The 19,054-nt window shown below is 36.9% G+C and overlaps 1 protein-coding gene across 1 annotated transcript in view; it reads right to left on the bottom strand.

Moving 5' to 3' along the window:
- LOC137388103 (uncharacterized) overlaps positions 1 to 19,054 on the bottom strand; it is a 55,729-nt gene that overhangs the window by 18,385 nt on the left and 18,290 nt on the right. Inside the window, exons 10-20 of the mRNA XM_068074615.1 lie at positions 18,579 to 18,698; positions 17,437 to 17,591; positions 15,605 to 15,691; positions 15,244 to 15,320; positions 12,741 to 12,903; positions 11,329 to 11,487; positions 9,763 to 9,932; positions 8,473 to 8,640; positions 4,710 to 4,844; positions 3,485 to 3,725; positions 1,071 to 1,241 (exon numbers count right to left, since the gene is read on the bottom strand). Coding sequence (XP_067930716.1) covers positions 1,071 to 1,241; positions 3,485 to 3,725; positions 4,710 to 4,844; positions 8,473 to 8,640; positions 9,763 to 9,932; positions 11,329 to 11,487; positions 12,741 to 12,903; positions 15,244 to 15,320; positions 15,605 to 15,691; positions 17,437 to 17,591; positions 18,579 to 18,698 — 1,646 coding nt within the window. The remainder of the gene's footprint in view (positions 1 to 1,070; positions 1,242 to 3,484; positions 3,726 to 4,709; positions 4,845 to 8,472; positions 8,641 to 9,762; positions 9,933 to 11,328; positions 11,488 to 12,740; positions 12,904 to 15,243; positions 15,321 to 15,604; positions 15,692 to 17,436; positions 17,592 to 18,578; positions 18,699 to 19,054) is intronic.

Here is a 19,054-nt window from a genome sequence, read left to right as displayed (position 1 = left end):
AATCTAGTTGACACGAGGACGAATCTACTATGAAATTCAAAATGAAACTTGCAACAATTGTTTGAGCCAAAATGATGGATCCATTACGGTTTCATGATGCAATCATTTAACCCTTTGGCTGGGTTTAAGCCCCACAATAACACCCAAAAATCATAAAATTTATTTTTGAAAATTCAGTAAAATCGGTATTCTATGACCATGCATAGCTCAGACTAAAATTTATTTTAGTAACAAAATCTTTTGTGCATAAACATCAATTCTTTTATGTACTACTACAAGAAAGCTGCAAGTATATACAATTGTTCTTGAATGAAATGCTTGGAAGCATTCCTTTTGGTGGAGTCCAACGCAACAACGTAGCCGAGCGAGCTACCATAACGATCACTTTTCTCTGTGTATTCAAAAGTCCTCAGAATTTACATCCCTTCCATCATCGGAATTATTTTTAAACTGATGCGACAAAAGAACACTAACGATCATGGGATCGGATAAATTTTAATTTACCGTTATGGACTTCGAGCCATATGTTGACTGGTTTTTCTCACTTCCCTTTTTCCAAAGGAGTCGCGATTTCTTTAGCTTTTAGCACAAGGCAATGCCTTTCACATAATCGTTTCATATTGTAATTCATCGACTAATATCTTGATATTTAAAATTTACTAGCGCTTATATCCTTTGTTTAATGTTACTAGGCGACAGCTTTATAAATGTCTACCCAAAGCGACATAAAAGTCGTTTCCCCACGCAACGGATAAACGATATTTTGGTCGTTTCCTCAGCCAAAGGGTTAATGTAAGGTTTCATAGAACCGTTAATGGAGACGATCCATATGATTGGGTGGTTTAGCTTTTGCTGCCAACTTATTGGATGAAATTAAACCTATACCATAGATAAGCCTTTCGTTGTAAACTAATTTGCATTAACAGACTTAGAACTAAACTAGTATTAAATTTGTATTTGGTTGAATTGGTGAATCGGACCAAACTGCAAGAGCAATTTTGGTGAGCCGTGGCTGCCAGAAGAAACTAATGTGAACTAGCGCTACATGTTGTTAGCTTCTACGATCTTACCTCAGACTCATGAACAGGGCTGGTGACAGGCATCCCTGGGGTTTGAGCAATGTATCTGTGCAGTTTGGTAGGAAGTGGTGATGCAAGGTGAGTAAGTGTATCGACTTCGCTACCCTTTTCCTGCTCCGGTATACCTTGGCAGTCGGGCGCCTCTACGTACTGGCTTATAGTCTGCAAGATTACATTTAATGGCGAGGCTTTTAACAGGACTTGAGAAAACACCTACATAAGATTCCAGGTACAGTAAACCCTTGATACTTGACGGCTCACTTTCCGTAATTTAAGTACTCCGTAGTTAAAAAATGCTTGTTAAAAATGAAAAAGCATCAAAAAAATTAAAATACATGAATATACATATGTAAAATACATAAATACAAATATGTGACTTCCTTCTCATAACGAACCCAGTTAATCACAGCTGCGACGATTCAGACCAGATGAAATCCAAACTATGCCGGTACTATGTACATGTAAGTGCATTCTCAGGCTTAAATTACTGACCTGAAGTTGAAATCCAAACTATGCCGGTACTATGTACATGTAAGTGCATTCTCAGGCTTAAATTACTGACCTGAAGTTGAAATACAAACTATGCCGGTATATGTACATGTAAGTGCATTCTCAGGCTTAAATTACTGACCTGAAGTTGAAATCCAAACTGAAAGTTAATCAAGTTACTTCAATTCAATTATTATATTTAAAATAAATACAATATGTTTAGGAAGCAGTTTAAGTGTTCAGTGTTAAAGTTTTGGCTCATACATATGCTTTGAAAAAATAGTTTCTATTTCGTGGATTTTTACTTATAGCGGCAGTCGCTGGTCCAGATTAATCACAACAAATGAGCGATTACTGAATAGCCACAAGCTTTTAGACAGTTTTAATGCTTCACATAAAACTGGGCAACGTATCAAACATCAACCATCTATCTGAAGTATAGACTAACTGCTTGTAAGTGCCAAGTTATGCTGTTTGCGGAGGAAAATATAATAGTAACAACTTCAGGTCTGACTGTCTAAGATCTCATTCAGCATTTTTACTTTTAAAGAACCAGTTTATAAATTAGCTAGCAATCATAGGTCAGCTTATTAATATCAGAATCCAACGATTCTTAAAATACGTTAAAAATTTGATGTCAATTAAAATGATACCGTTTTTTTCATCCTAATATAAACCCTCAAAGAGATGTGCCAAAGTCAGCATTTTGAGATAAATAATTTTATTTTTCATCAGGAAGACTACTATTGTAGAGCAATTTCTAACTATTTAACATATTGATTTGCTGCTGACAGACTTTATGAGCCATATTATATTAACAAATATTCTAATGGGCATTAGCAATGTTCAGCTATTTCCAATTTTTATATCTTTCAAATTTTTGAATTTTTAATATTTTCCATCAAACTTGTATAAATAATATTTAAATAAATAGCATAGATTGATATTTTAGCTGCACTATAAAATAAAAACAACCTTACTTTAGAAATTTGGGCTAAATATAATTATAATATGATTATATTTATTATATGTATATCATTTTAAAGGTAACATTCAATATTGGCACTATTGGTCATGAAAATAATGCACCAATACCAATGGTGACACTATCTTTATATATATATGCGTGTAAATTTCAGTGTTTGTCGTTTGTCATCCGGATGTCCAGTTATAGCGAAAAGGTTTTATGAACGCAAAATCTGCTTTGCACTGGATTTGAACTTGGAACCCCCAGGTCTGCAGACAAATGAGCTCACCCGTTAAGCCACATGGCCTGCTAGTTATACAAAGGAATAATTGTGCACATATTCATTACATCAGTTAAAATACTCACACTCGAAGCGTTTGGGAAAACACTATTGGGTATCACTAGTAAGCTTGATCATTATGTCTAATGTAACGATTATTAAGCTGGCTTCAAACACGGCTCTTATTGTAGTAAAGATTTAGACTAGCTTGAGTTACCAGCTTACCAGCTAAGTTACTCAAACTTATTGAGTAAGTTTTTATTATCTGTGCAACGCCGAGCATTCGTCTAGCTTTGACAATAAAAAGGCGTCCTAGAGAGAAAGAGAGAGTAAACCTATCGAACGCTATCTATCCATCGTTTTTTTTGACGTCATTAAGTCGTTTGCACATGCGCTCGTTCACGAAAAAGCCGCAATTTTTGTAGAAAACGATCGTTTTTCTTTGATTTATTAGTACTTTTAAGTGTTGTTTTGATACTATAATAAAAAATTGCAAACAAAAACATCGTTTTCAAATTATCATTGCAAAAGCTTTGTTTCTAACGAAAAAATTGTCTATAAAGATGGCCGACAATGATAAAATGACGTCACGAAAAACAAAGGATTGCTAATAACCAATTCTCTTGAATAAAATATTTACTGCTGAGTGCATACTATGTAAACGGGCACCTGGGAGGGATCTGGTGAATTCTCAATACATTGGCTGGCTTGTACGGGAGGTGTGACTAGACGTTCCTCTTTTGTAAGCTCATCAGCTGAAGATTCAGTGCTCTTTTTAGACAACCTCCGACTTTTCGTTTTGCCCCGTTTAGTAGGAGTGTCTGTGAGCTTCAACAATGGCGCTGAAGTTTCTCCGGACTTCTGAGGCGTTCTCTCGGTCAGCTTTTGCCGTTTATCGGGTGTCAGCAGCCTGGAATAGAAATACCTTAACATTTTAGATCTGACACAGAACATCCAAACAACTAAACAAGGGATATATCATGTTTCAATGCATTTGTGCAAAGGATGCACCGGCTTTATTTAATTCATTTACACGATATCATTGAGCAATGTTCATTTTATAACCACCATTGACAACTCCCCAGTCTGTTTTTTTGGCGAGAGGCTGAATCGATTGGCGGCATGAATGAGCAGTGGGCAGAGCTTGCATTTACCACACCAGCAAGATGAATAACTTAGTAGAATGTGCTGTGGTGGCTACTGCTACCTATACAGCTCATAAGAATATGCAGTTCTACTTTTACATGTGAATTTCTTTCTGAACAAAAGAAGTGAGCAGAGAACAGAACGCTGCATTAATATGAAATGAGGCATCACCAGTCATTAGCAAAGTAAACCAAACCACCATGTACAACAATCTTACCACCCATTTTACATTGAGATCAAATCTGCATCAACTTTGATATTTTAATGCGGTTTAACGCATTTGCTTAAAGTACTGCAGAAATAGATATGAAATTTCTAGCTTCATGATACACAATAATAATACATATAATAATATGAAGTAATATATAACAATACATAACAATATACAGCATAATAAAATACTGATATATACTAAATACATGAAAAATATGAAAGTGTGAAAAAATACTGAAAATCCTACAATATAATAATAACCTGTAACTTTTACAAAGTTCTAGCTGAAAATCTGTTGTCAAATTTTGCACAAATTGCCATGAGTATTTTAATAGAAGTTTTGTAATTTCATTGTAGCCTGTGACACAGGTAGGGAAACTATTCAGTAACAAGAGAATAGCCTATAGGGTTAGACAAATACTTCATCAATGAATCAGAGCATGAGGAGTTATTCCACCTTGGCACATTTATTGACTTAGCCTTGAAGATAGAATCTAGTCATTTTACAGTCATTGGTTGCAAGCTAGCTTCCTACCCATTGAGCAGTCCATAGCTTTCGGAATCTCCCTCAGGAGTATTTGGACATTTCTTTTTTCCCGAATTCCCAGCAGAAACTGGGCTATCCTGGAGCACAAGCCTTTTCCTGTTACTTGCCCTCAAAGGGGAATTGCTACAAAGAGTGAGTTTAAATATAATGGTATTACCATTTATGTTAGCCAATCAGAGCAAGTTTGCGTTATTCCACATACGAACAGGAAAAGTTCAATAAATTATGAGATACAAGACTCAGGCCTAGGAATCACACCAGACTATCTTACCTTTGACATTATTTGATCACCTTAAGGGATTCACTTTGTAACGTTTCCTCTTAACCAACTCCCATTAATTACAACAGCATATAATTTTATAGAATATAATACATCGAGTCAAAATCAGAGTCATTTACAACTAATGATATTTACGGAGATTAAAACCCATCATTTCTTCAGGAATCTTGTGACACCCTTACAAACCGTAGTAAATCGCTGGACACAAGTCTATTCAGGAATCTTGTGACACCCTTACACACCGTAGTAAATCGCTGGACACAAGTCTATTCAGGAATCTTGTGACACCCTTACACACCGTAGTGAATCGCTAGACACAAGTCTATTCAGGAATCTTGTGACACCCTTACACACCGTAGTGAATCGCTGGACACAAGTCTATTCAGGAATCTTGTGACACCCTTACACACCGTAGTAAATCGCTGGACACAAGTCTAATCAGGAATCTTGTGACACCCTTACACACCGTAGTAAATCGCTGGACACAAGTCTAATAAAATTGTAACAAACTGGGAATTACCTGAAAGATTAACGTTTGTAGTCTGGTATGGATCATCGATGTAGGAGTTTTGAACTTATTACAAAGAGCAAACAAATCAGCGTTATCTAAGTCAATGACTTTCGTTTACACTACTAGCAACAAAGTGATATGAAGCAAGACACCACAACGCTGATCAAGCTATGTAGACAAAAATCACTCTGACATGTTAGCACCAAAACTCTGACATGTTAGCGCCAAAACTCTGGCATGTTAACACCAAAACTCTGAAATGTTAGCACCAAATCTCTGAAATGTTAGCACCAAAACTCTGACATGTTAGCACCAAAACTCTGACATGTTAGCACCAAAACTCTGACGTGCTAGCACCAAAACTTTGACATGTTAACACCAAAACTCTGACATGTTAGCACCAAAACTTTGACATGTTAGCACCAAAACTCTGAAATGTTAGCACCAAAACTCTGACATGTTAACACCAAAACTCTGACATGTTAGCACCAAAACTCTGACATGTCAACACCAAAACTCTGACATGCTAGCACCAAAACTCTGGCATGTTAACACCAAAAGGAATACTAAGTCGGCAGCAATATTTACCACCCAAGCAAAGGGAAGCACTACATTAAAGATGTGGTTGCGTCAAAAAGGTTGATTTAATGAAATTAAGACCAATAAAAGGCTAAAACATCAGCTACAATTTGATGTCATTTTTGTCTTTGTTGACTAATCCTGTCCAGAGATATATGCGTTTGAACGAGGCCATCATTTAAAAAGCTCACATTCCAGCGGGTGCTTTATTTGTGACGTAACTAGTGATACATCTAAAAAGAGTCCACGAGCGATAAATATAAAGTCGCTTCATTAGCCAATCATCAGCACGAAATTTTTATATAGGTCATAATAAATGTTATCACTCATAAAACCCGTTGTCTGTGATCTCAAATTTAGGAATTTTACTCTAATATTAAATCACATGGACATCGATATTTACTAAACTAATTAACATCGTTACTTTAATGAATTACTCGATCAACACGTTTTATCGACGAACAACAGAATTGTAAAAATTGCTGTAAAGTTACTGCGAAGGTGACTCTGAGTTTTCTGGGCATCAGGTGGCTAAAGTGCTACGGAGGAAGATAGGAGAATGGAGGTTAAGTTATCTTTTACTTTGAGTCTCCTATAGAGTTTCCTGTTGAGTTTACATTCAGATTATATTGCCCTGTTTGAAGCTATAATGTAATTTCCTGCGCGTGCGAGATACGTATGTACAGTGAGTTCTTGACAGCTTCTCTTTAATCCATAGCATCTAGCAATACAATGGCTTAGATTGATGAATATACTAAAGGTAATATTTTTAGTACTCATTAATACTTGTACTAATTAATAGAATTATATTTTTTTGCTATCACCAATCGTTTTACAATTTTTGTCGTTTCACCGAGCTATATTTGCTTCAAATTTTCTGTGGCAGTTTTTAATCTAGTAAATTAGATTTATGATTTGACTTTAGATGTTCACTTCTCACTTGCAGAAATTGAAGAAAATCGATTGATCAATGCAAATCTTTAACTTCCAGAACCAAAGCGTCGAATCGTTGGCTTGGCGTACTTATGCTTTTGTTAAACATTTATTCATTTTTAAAATTACACTCGCAATCTATCTAACTCTCAATTTGAAAGCTTTCAGTAGATACGCGGTAGAATCACATATCTATGAATGACATATATTTATTGCATTTGTTTTACTGATTACAAGATGTTTATGTGGTCCCACCCGCCGAAGCAGCTTTGTCAGTGTGGAAACTGCCATAAATGGGAAAGGGAGACTTGAATGTGTGCTGCATAAACGACGATGTTTTGTTTGAGTTTCGTGCAGTAGATGAATTTGTCTTATTGTATCAGCTGAAACTATGTGAGTGGCCACGACTTGATGGATATTTTTAATAAAAGCTTTATGCCAAGATGAAAGTTTTATTGCTTGTAAAAATTATGTAATAAAATAATATTGTTGAAGATAATGCAAAATATGATTTGCAGAACATTGAATATATCATAGCCTGGTTGCACCTGTGCTGAAATCTTTTATGATAGATGGATTTATGAAGTACAATCAGAGCTGCATGGTTAGGGACTTTTGCATAGCTCGACCATTTGTTTAGTACTTGAGTCAAATAATCAAATGTGACCAGTGAATTTTTTTCTACACATTGATACCAATAATGACTCGTTAACGTTGACAGTCGACTATACAATGTACAAGACTTTTAGGGATGTAGTTGGTTTCGACACATATTCTTTTCAAAGACGCAGCTTGCTCATTTTACTTACGGTAGTGAGAAACTAGTTTTCGGTTTGGGCAATGATATACAGCCCCACACCAGGATAGGCGACGGGCATAATGTGGGCGGGGCTTTTGGGAGGCTGTATATCGTTAGTGTGGGGAGCGACGGAACTGTGCCGATACAAAGACCTTATTCTAAATAGTTTGCTTGACAGAATTACCAGAAAAATTGACAGAAGAAGCTAATATGACAAGTTTTTTATTTTCCTTGTTTGAGGCCTTTGAGACATTGGTAATAATGTATCTGTAGCTAAATTTAAAATTTTATTCTAGCCAACACAAGCAAATACAAGATAAAATATATGCCAATAGAGCCGCGTAGGACTAGACTTTTATCACAATAGCCGATGTGAATACGAGAGATAGAGACAGGTTGTATAACGCTTTACATCATTTTGGGCACATTTTTTTGGCCTGAACGTTTTTATTGCGATCGAATTTTTTCGATTTTAATCTTCAAATATCTTGACAATGAGATCGCCCAACACAACAAACAACATATCAACTGATACACAAAGAAAAATACTTTCTTTTAAAATCAACTAAAATTTGACTCAACCACATCTTTAATGATAAAAGGTATAAACAGCTACGCATTTACTAGAACTAGAAAAGAAATATTTCACCTCATTGAGCGAAGAACCAGTCTCTTTTTAGTGGGAGATTTCTTTAATGACCCTTGAGGGCTGGGGTTTTGGACTTTCGATGTAGTCGCAGAAACTAAAGCCCCTTGCCCTGTCTCTTTAAGCTCCTCACCTTCCTCCACCGCTATATCTTCTACAGTCTCTTGCTTACTGTAAATAATAAAAGAGGGTGAACGCGATGCACGAAGCAGTTACAACTATAAACGAAACTACAACTGACAAGTTCACAATCATTCAAAGAGTGAAAGACAAAAAAGGTAAACCAGGCCTTGTCAAACCTACATAGTACCATACTACCATACTACACATTACCATACTACATAGTACAAGCATAGAAAGTAAGGAATGTAATTGATGGGAGTTTGTGTTCAGCTCCATTCGAAGAGAAAATATAACTATAAGAAAATAAATAGTAATAAAATAATGAACAGATTAATAGAATAAATTTATAATAATAGTATATTCAAAGTACAGTGGAATCTACTTACGAAAAACTCTAAGCGCAAAACTTACAAAACAGTTTTTGGTTGAAATTTTGCTTCTAATTACTAAATATTTTTCTAGATACGAAAGGCCTTTCATAATTTAGCGTGTTATTTCTGTATTTTGGCCTGTTTCTCCGTATTTTGGCCCATTTGTTTGTTTCTTATTTAGGTCCTATTACTTTCCAAAAGTAAGATTTACAACGCCTTGGAATCAGTTTCATTACTAGTGAAAGTCAACTAAATAAGAAGTTATCATCTATCGCATAGAGGGTAGGACAACTCTGACCTCTCACTCTCCATGGCATTCGCCTCGAAGACCAACACCAGAGGTAAACATAGATAGCGATTTTAGCTTTTATTCGTTATTTCTCCGATTTTCTTTCCACATGCACTTGTTTTATTCATTATGTAGTAATAATATAATTTTAACATGTATTTGTTATAATTTCACACCATTAGAACTATTTATAATTTATTCAAATATTACAGTCTTGGCGGGCTTGGAACATTTACTTGGCAAAATGGGTTTCTACTTAGAACATTTTTTGCTAACAAATCAGCTTCCGAAATGAATTAATTTCGCAAGTAGACGTTCCACTGTATATTCCATAGAATAATATTAGTAATGATAGTAAGATAATATAATCAATACAATAGAATCATCACACTACAATTGTTGGAGACTTGCTATACAGTTTACAGACTTGCTATAACCGTTACTTAAAGACACAGACCAGTTGAATACACCACAGACCAACATACAGAGGTTAACACATGGTTAACCGACCTCAGTTCACCCTGAGTCTTTGTGTCAGCCAAGCACCAATGCTGCCTGACACTAGGAGACAAGTCCTTCAACACATGGTTCATCAGAGGCAGCACCTTTCTCATGGTGGCCATCTCAGTTTCATCAGAGTTGTTAATCTGTGTTGCTACTTTACACAGGAATTCCTTCACCTGCGAGAAACACAACTTTCTACGAATGACTAACTAACAGCAAAACAAATGCTCAACTCACAAGCCACTACAACTGTGGTCAGCAGTTAGCGTTGCTAGATGAGGATGTGGCTCGCGACAGTAAAAAAAACTTCTAGATCAATTTCGGTGAGCAAACGGTGAGTGGCCCGTATGAGGAACGGTGAGTAGCCCGTATGCGGAACGGTGAGTGGCCCGTACGAGGAACGGTGAGTGGCCCATATGAGGAACGGTGAGTGGCCCATATGAGGAATGGTGAGTGGCCCGTATGAGGAATGGTGAGTGGCCCGTATGTGGAACGGTGAGTGGCCCGTATGAGGAACGGTGAGTGGCCCGTATGAGGAATGGTGAGTGACCCATATGAGGAACGGTGAGTGGCCCATATGAGGAATGGTGAGTGGCCCGTATGAGGAATGGTGAGTGGCCCGTATGAGGAATGGTGAGTGGTCCGTATGAGGAATGGTGAGTGACCCATATGAGGAATGGTGAGTGGCCCGTATGAGGAACGGTGACTGGCCCGTATGAGGAACGGTGAGTGGCCCGTATGAGGAACGGTGAGTGGCCCATATGAGGAACGGTGAGTGGTCCGTATGAGGAATGGTGAGTGGCCCGTATGAGGAACGGTGAGTGGCCCATATGAGGAACGGTGAGTGGCCCGTATGAGGAATGGTGACTGGCACGTATGAGGAACGGTAAGTGGCCCGTATGAGGATCGGTGAGTGGCCCGTATGAGGAACGGTGAGTGGCCCGTATGAGGAACGGTGAGTGGCCCGTATGAGGACCGGTGAGTGGCCCATATGAGGAATGGTGAGTGGTCCGTATGAGGAATGGTGAGTGGCCCGTATGTGGAACGGTGAGTGGCCCATATGAGGACCGGTGAGTGGTCCGTATGAGGAATGGTGAGTGGCCCGTATGTAGAACGGTGAGTGGCCCGTTTGAGGAATACAATTTGTGCTCCTATTAGCTCACCAAGTCACCCTTTGCTGAGAAAAATAGTAAAAATAACGGCAATATTTTATTACGATAAAAAACCATGTCATTTTAACGTACAATGCTACCACTTCGTTACGTCTGCACCAACAATCAATTAGAATGACAAAGACAAACGCGTTTAAAGCTATCAACTATGTGCTAGCAGCCAAATTGATGGCCTTCATGAAAGATCGTTCAATGGAGAAATCTGTTAAAATCCACTACCAGTTACTATTGCAAACAGCTTCATTTTAAAGATTTCAAACAATAAATAAAGTGGGTATCAGAATAAGCCGCGTAAAGAGAAGCAATTGATAAGTCAACCCATCCACAAATATAATAGATTAACACTAGAGATAGGTTTGAAATCTGGAGAATAGACAGCTAATGGCATACTGAACCAGACCTCAGGTACATCGGTGATGGGTTGTGCCTCAGCAAGCCTCACGAGCCCCATTCCAAGCGAGTGAAGAAGTCGGCTAGATGATTGGGCAGGACATGTTTGAATCATTTCTTTGACAGCACAGAGAGATGAGTAGTGTAGCTGCTCCCCTATTTCATCCGCCTAAGACAGTGTACAACAGGTATCTACAGTCTGTGACAATGTATAACAGATAACTATAGCCTATGACAAGGTATAACAAGTAACTGTAGTCTGTGACAAGGTATAACGGGTAACTATAATCTATTGCAATGTACAACAGGTATCTAAAGCCTGTGACAAGGTATAACAGGTAACTATAGCTTGTGACGAGGTATACCAGGTACTTCTCGTCTGTGACAACGTACGACAAGTACCTACTGTCTATGACAAAGAGAGAAATAGCATAACAGGTATCTATAGTTAGCGACAAAGTATAAGAACTATCTAGCAGATACCTATTGCCTATCACAAGGCAGAGGGATAATATATCAAGCTTGTACAGTCAAAAGCAAAAAAACTGAAGTACATAACAGGTACACAAGGGTCTCGATCTTCTTCAATGCCAAGAACACACCTAAAGTTGGTGTTCACAAGTTTTATGCATGTAAGCTATACAAAACTTGATGTTGCACTTCCAAGCAAACATTGCTTGTATATTTAACAAATATCAAAGATTGCTAGGTTTGCAGTTTACCTCAACTATACAGCGGAGTGAAGGTTTCGCTTTTACTTAATCTACCGTAAAAAGCCCATTATCACATTAGTGGACTCCCCGCTACTGTGATAATGGGTAATGATAATGATAACTCCCCAGAACACTTTCTCAGGCAGTATCTCTTACAGTTTTACCTGTGTTAGAATCATGAGGCTAGAACTGAGATTTAACCGAAGCCCTTGCTAAAGAAATGACCTTAGTAAAAATATGTCATGTTATGGCCTTAATGAGAGAACAATGTCTGTACATAACTAATTGGTGCAGAACTTGACACAAAAACCAAACCGATGCACTTCATCCTACATAGCTCAACAGTTATGCTAAAAGTATCTCTGCCTCTGACACGACTTGATTAAAATTTAATAGTGGCTCATATTATTTAGGACTAGTGGCTCGGGCAGAGTGATTGCAGTCAGAATAGAGCATCAGCCTTGTAGTCAGCCAGGAGTGAGCATTCCTGGTACATAAAGGTAAATACCTCTAGAGCATAAGCTTATAATAGACCATGTGACATTTATAATAAGGATGGTGAATAATTTAATAGCACCAGTTTGATACAAGCCTAGATTCCGTCAAACAATGATGCAACTGAGTGATTCATAGAAAAACAAAAAATATGTGCTTTTTCACTAAATTTATCAGCATTTAACAGGTGTGTGGGGGTAGCTTCAAATCTCACCTTCTCCAAAAACTGACCAAACAGGGAAGCGAGATGGCATAGCGGTCGGAGGAGAAGTTCAGGACATACAGTAATAGGTGTGACAGCCAAGGCTAGTGCCATGTGGTCATTAGTGTGCATGGCACATCCTTTCTCTATAACCTGACACATGAGCTCACAGAATCTACAAGCATATACTGTCTGTCTATTTACTATTGCTGTACCGCCTCACCATGAGTCTATGGTGGTATATATAGTCTATGGTGCTATATATAGTCTATGGTGGTATATATAGTCTATGGTGCTATATATAGTCTATGGTGCTATATATAGTCTATGGTGCTATATTTAGTCTGTGGTGCTATATATAGTCTATGGTGCTATATATAGTCTATGGAGCTACATATAGTCTATGGTGCTACATATAGTCTATGGTGCTACATATAGTCTATGGTGCTACATATAGTCTATGGTGTTACATATAGTCTATGGCGCTATATATAGTCTATGGCGCTATATATCGTCCATGTTGCTATGTATAGTCTATGGAGCTACATATAGTCTATGAAGCTATATATAGTCTATAGTGCTACATATAGTCTATGGCGCTATGTATCGTCCATGTTGCTATGCATAGTCTATGTTGCTATGTATAGTCTATGGTGCTATGTATAGTCTATGGTGCTACATATAGTCTATGGCGCTATGTATCGTCCATGTTGCTATGCATAGTCTATGGTGCTATATATAGTCTATGGTGCTATATATAGTCTATGGTGCTATATATAGTCTATGGTGCTATGTATAGTCTATGGTGCTATATATAGTCTATGGAGCTATATAGTTTATTATACATAATATAGTAATTCCTCACGTTTCATGGTTAATGGAGACTGGTGTCTGCAGTGATAAATGAAAATCTGTGAAATAGAAACTAGTTTGTAAAGTGAATGTATGAGCCAAAATTTGTACACAAAAACACTTAAACTGCTTTTTAAACATATTGTATTCATTTCCTATATAATAAGTAAGTAAATTGAAGTTATCTTGATTGACTTTCAGTTTTTATTTCAACTTCAGTCCCAGTATTTTAAACCAGAAAACACACTTACATAGTACAGGCTTAGTTTGGACTTCATCTGGTCTGAATATTCTTACTTGTGATTAACTGGGTTCATTGTGAGAGGGAAGTCGCATGTTTGTAAATGAATTTTATCTTCATACCCCGATATACGAGTGTCCCAATATATGAGAAAATCGAGATACGAGCAGCATCTCGAGCAAGTTTTTTCTTCGAGATATGAGTAACCTTTGAGATACGAGCACGTGAGTCGGTTTACGATGGCCACTGTAGGACAAAGTATTCAAGAGGCCAGTTTTGAGAACAGCATTTCTCAGTCTTTCTCCTAACATCAGTTTGAAAAAAGGTTTTGAAAAGGGTGTCTAACAGTTATGGTGGACATCAAGCACAAGTCATGAAACCGGAGATAGATAATAACAAATATGGACGCAAAAGTTAAAGTGAGTTTAGTAAAATACTAAAACTTAGCTTCAAGGGTGTGTATAGTAAGCTAAACTCATTCAAGTTAAATTTAAAGTTTCTGTTACGTAGCGTCACAAAAGTTGAATGGACTAAACGTGTTACTGTCAAGTCTTTCTCAGACTGCCATTAGCCACTACGTCTGTCTCGAAGGTAAAAACAGTAGTGTACATAGTAATGTTACATTTTATTGCAGATTGTAAGAACTAAATAGGTATTTGTTACTTTGTTAGTGTATGTACTAAATTATAAGAGTTAAAAACACATTTTTCCATCGTAATATCCTATTTTATGTGGTTGTTTTTCATAGTACGGTAACGGATTAATTTGTATATAGTTATTTTATATAGGAAATAATGCCTTGAGACACGTGTGTGAGGCGAAAAGTGAGCTGCGAAGTCGCGATGGATTAGTGTAAATCACATACTTTACCTCTGATAGACAAGAGATAAAAATCATATCTGAGATATTCTAAATGGAATGTATAACTTCTACTTTTTAACCTAACTACTGATTAACTATTCTTTTACATAGCACTTTGACAAGATTTACACATCTAATAAAGCATGGAGACTTGTCAAACAGCAAATTAATAATGAAAGAACAATACAGTGAAAATCTGTGAACATTACTAAAAAGCTATCAAGATATTGACAAGTCTGGTTACTTCATGTGTCTAAGGCTGGTGAGCAGACTGCACACAGATCGTTCCATGTACAAAGATACCTTATGGTACTTTGAAAGCATCAATACATTCTTCTGGCAGCAGAATAATTTTACTCAGTAAAAAAAATCCTTGAATTACTTTTAAATGATATCTGTGTGAATACTGCATTCGTGCAAACAATACAGGATGCACGACTATATAATACTCACACCACACATCCAGCATGACTACATGAGACACACCAAACATGAAGCGTATTTACATGAGACACACCACACAGGAAAAATTGTTATAAGAGATTTTACTGCTTCCCTAACCTGTTTATATCATCAGCATCAGAAAGCTCGGAGCAAGATTTCCCTAGTTTTTGAACCATCAATGTGGCTGGTGTTTTCTGCAATAATAATAATAACATACCATATGTTATTATTATGCAGATATGTGTCAAAGGTTGGAAGTTATGAAAAACCAACCCATACCACAAAGCAATGATCAAGCGTTCTAAGCAGAGAGTTGGTAACATGAGCGAATATAGTGGTCAGTGGAATAAACTGGTATCACTGATATAACATATATTTGTACACTTTCCAGTAGAATAAGAGAGTCAACAGAGCTTGTTGATATTGACTTCTAGTTACAAAGGAAGATATCGCCAACAATGACGAACAAATCACATACAATGCTGTAGCAGCGGACTTCCGTAGGCGTGTAGGCGGTGGAACGTAGAATCAATGAATCAAAATGTGTAGCGGGTGAAACCAAATCCTACAAATAGCCAAGGTTATACTTAGCAGCTGGACGGAATGAAAACAAAAGATAATGGTTACAGTACTAGGATTATACAGAGAGAAATGAGTGAGGACAATTTAAATATGACAGTTGGTAGAACAATTCTATTAGTCCAATGCGCGTATTTTAGAAACTCAACTGACACTCCTAAAAAATTACATACCATTTATTAGCCTAATCATCAGCCGAATGAAGCACTTTTATCCACAGAAATATATATCATCAGCGACTAGAAGAAACTATGAACTATCATGAAAAAACAACTCCAAATATAAGAATTTGCAGCATATATAAAACACGCATCTCTTTCCAAATTCAAACCAACTAGTGAGATGTGATGTCATCTCTGAAACACGTCTTTTTTACTAGTTCCTCATAATTATTCATTTATATTCTGAAATTGAGCAGTTTATAATTTCTGTTAACATTTTACATAATGGCACATATTTAGTCTTTGACATCAATATCTTTATTCACTGATTTAGAGCTAACAATACTTTTCAGTGCTCAAAGAAAGTTGCAGTCTTGTGTGCATATATTCAATTTATATTTGCATATATTTTCATATTAACTATTTCTGTTAACAAGTATACATGTATATGACTTGAAATAACCTAATACAAATGTATGTAGCGTGATCATATCTGTGCAGATTGTAATGTTCAGAATTTAGCTTAAATAATCATTCCAAAACATAATTTTACATCTGTTTGGTTTGCATATTGGAAATCAGATCAAAATGAGGATTAATTTAATATATAATTTATGGCTATTGACTAAATTCACAATGAGTAACAATGCTGTTAATGAGAATTTTAGTTTTCCAACAAAGGGGTTCAGTTTATTTCGCACAGAACTGTAAAAGAAAGCAAAGAAACTTGCTGTTCACATCTGAACGACTCCAACTAACTAAGCAACAAGCGAGATTTCTAATCACTAGATATTTCATTCAGACATAGAAATAGAGCTAATTCTGACAAACTAAACTTTAATGTTTTGTGTTAATTAAAACTGGACATTAAATAAAATGCAATATAATAACATGTTTACTCTGTGCATCATTATTTTGTTTTGTTACTCAGCTGATGACAATGTGAACACATTCATGCCAGTTGCTTCTTTAGTAACAGTACTATTCTGTAACGGTACTATAGATATTCAATCATGCCTTGATAATGAGCTTCTATCAAAGGATTGCATAACTATGCTCAGCTGTGATGCTGGACAACAGCGCTGTTGTCATAATATTTGTACCACAACTACCCGTGTGTTTGAATGCTAGTATGTTCAAAATTCCACTTTTTGGCAAGAGTTTTAAGGACCACCTTAGATACAAGTTAGGATAATATTCAAGTATATATTGTACTTAAATATGTCCCCAACTGAATAAGTGTGGTCTTGCTCGAGGCTTGCTATAGGGAAGCTTTAAGAAATTCCTCAATTTTCGAGCAGTTCCTGGGTGCTGACTCGCATGCGAGATAAGCACCTGTCTAGGCACGTGGCTAGAAAAAGCTTGGTTTCATTGGCAAAACTATTACGTAACTCCATTGTTTAAGAGCACCGACTGACTCGGCTCAAAAGACAAAGACAGAGGCGAATAATACATGAATTACACAAAGTAAACTACATTCAGCCTCAGCAGATCTAAATCAATACACGAGTCATGATATTCAGAGATAAAATCATGCTGACAACGAGAATCGGGAATAAGACTTACTCACCAGTGCATAAACCCCGGTGACGCTGCTGTTGAGAATAATGGAGAACACCTGTCGTGCCAAAGTTTTTACGATGTCATCGCTTTTGATAAGGTGTAAGTTATCGGCGACACTCTTAACAAGTGTGCTGTAGGCTCGGAGAAGGCTTGGTAAGTAACCTAAAATGGTAAAAAGTGAATAATAATATGCAGTTGCTGAATTAAATGAAAGTTATTTCATTATCCGAACCACATTGAACAGAGATCTCTTAGGTTTGTGAGCAAAAACATGAATTTGTAAACATATTCATGTGAAAGCATCTACAACAATAAAATTATATAGAATATAAAGGGCAATGAAGCAGCATGCCTGCCGGACTAGGGTGGATGATACCTGACTACGAATGCCCTAACTACATGTCAATCACACAGATGTCCCATAAAACACGAGTGCCTTCGATACAGTGGGTACAACCTATATAGAATTACCGGTATGTAGAGTCCAACCTCTACTAACAATCATTTCAATATATGAATGCTCCAGCATATAAATGTTCCAACCTATGATGTAAAATTAGGGAGTTATCTGACTCTACACTCAGAGCTTCCAACATCCAACTTTGAAAGTTTCACGTAATATTACAGTTTAATCAGTGAAAGCGGAGCAATTAGCGAAAATAAAAACCTACAAAATAATAACTGTATAAGCTAGACTAATCTTAAACTTGACCTAGTGTGTGCTACAGTAACTTTCTTCAGCGTATGTCTATCACTACCTTTACATCTGAACTTACCAATCACTGAGCTTACGCTTCTGTTTACGTGTCTCCATAGCAACTTGAAACCTTTTCCTTGTTTTTACTTCACTAATTTAGTTCTCTGCATATTAGTTAGTTAGCATTTCGAGTTTTGGCCCAAAAAATCTTCTTTCTTTGGTGACATTTGGGGTGTGTTGTTGGACTCCCTTCACAGTGTTACACAAAATACCATTTTATCATGATCAAATTTAGACATATTTAATAAATGTATTAAAATGTACCTTTTTGGCAAATTGCCTGGCATACTGACCCCCCCCCCCTTGACAAGGATGTTCACGGTTCAAAGGGTTAGGGAATAAATACAAGGAAAACTATAAAAAATAGCATATTATAGGTAAGTAAACTGCACCTTCTCTCCGCTCCTCAGTCATCAGGTATACATAGTCTATACACTCCCTCAGTGATTGCAAAAGTACCTTTCCGCATTGTTGAATTATGGGTAGCGTTAAGTCAACTCTTTGGTTCTCGCCTGCAAGAGAACTCGTTCATGAGCGTGTTGGGAGTGTTCAAATTTATTGACAACTTTACTCACCTGTTTGTAGCGGAGAAAAAATCTGCAAATCTACCTCCACACCACAGTAACTTCACACCAAAGTAACTCCACACCAAAGTAACTCCACAGCACAGTAACTCCACACCAAAGTAACTCCACAGCACAGTAACTCCATACCAAAGTAACTCCAAACCACAATAACTCCATACCAAAGTAACTCCACACCACAGTAACTCCACACCTAAGTAACTCCACAGCACAGTAACTCCATACCAAAGTAACTACAAACCATAGTAACTACACACCACAGTAACTCCACACCACAGTAACTA

The sequence above is a fragment of the Watersipora subatra genome, chromosome 2 (genome assembly GCF_963576615.1).
Source record: "Watersipora subatra chromosome 2, tzWatSuba1.1, whole genome shotgun sequence".
In the NCBI taxonomy this organism is placed as follows: Eukaryota; Metazoa; Bryozoa; class Gymnolaemata; order Cheilostomatida; family Watersiporidae; genus Watersipora; species Watersipora subatra.
This window is presented reverse-complemented; position numbering and strand designations above follow the sequence as displayed.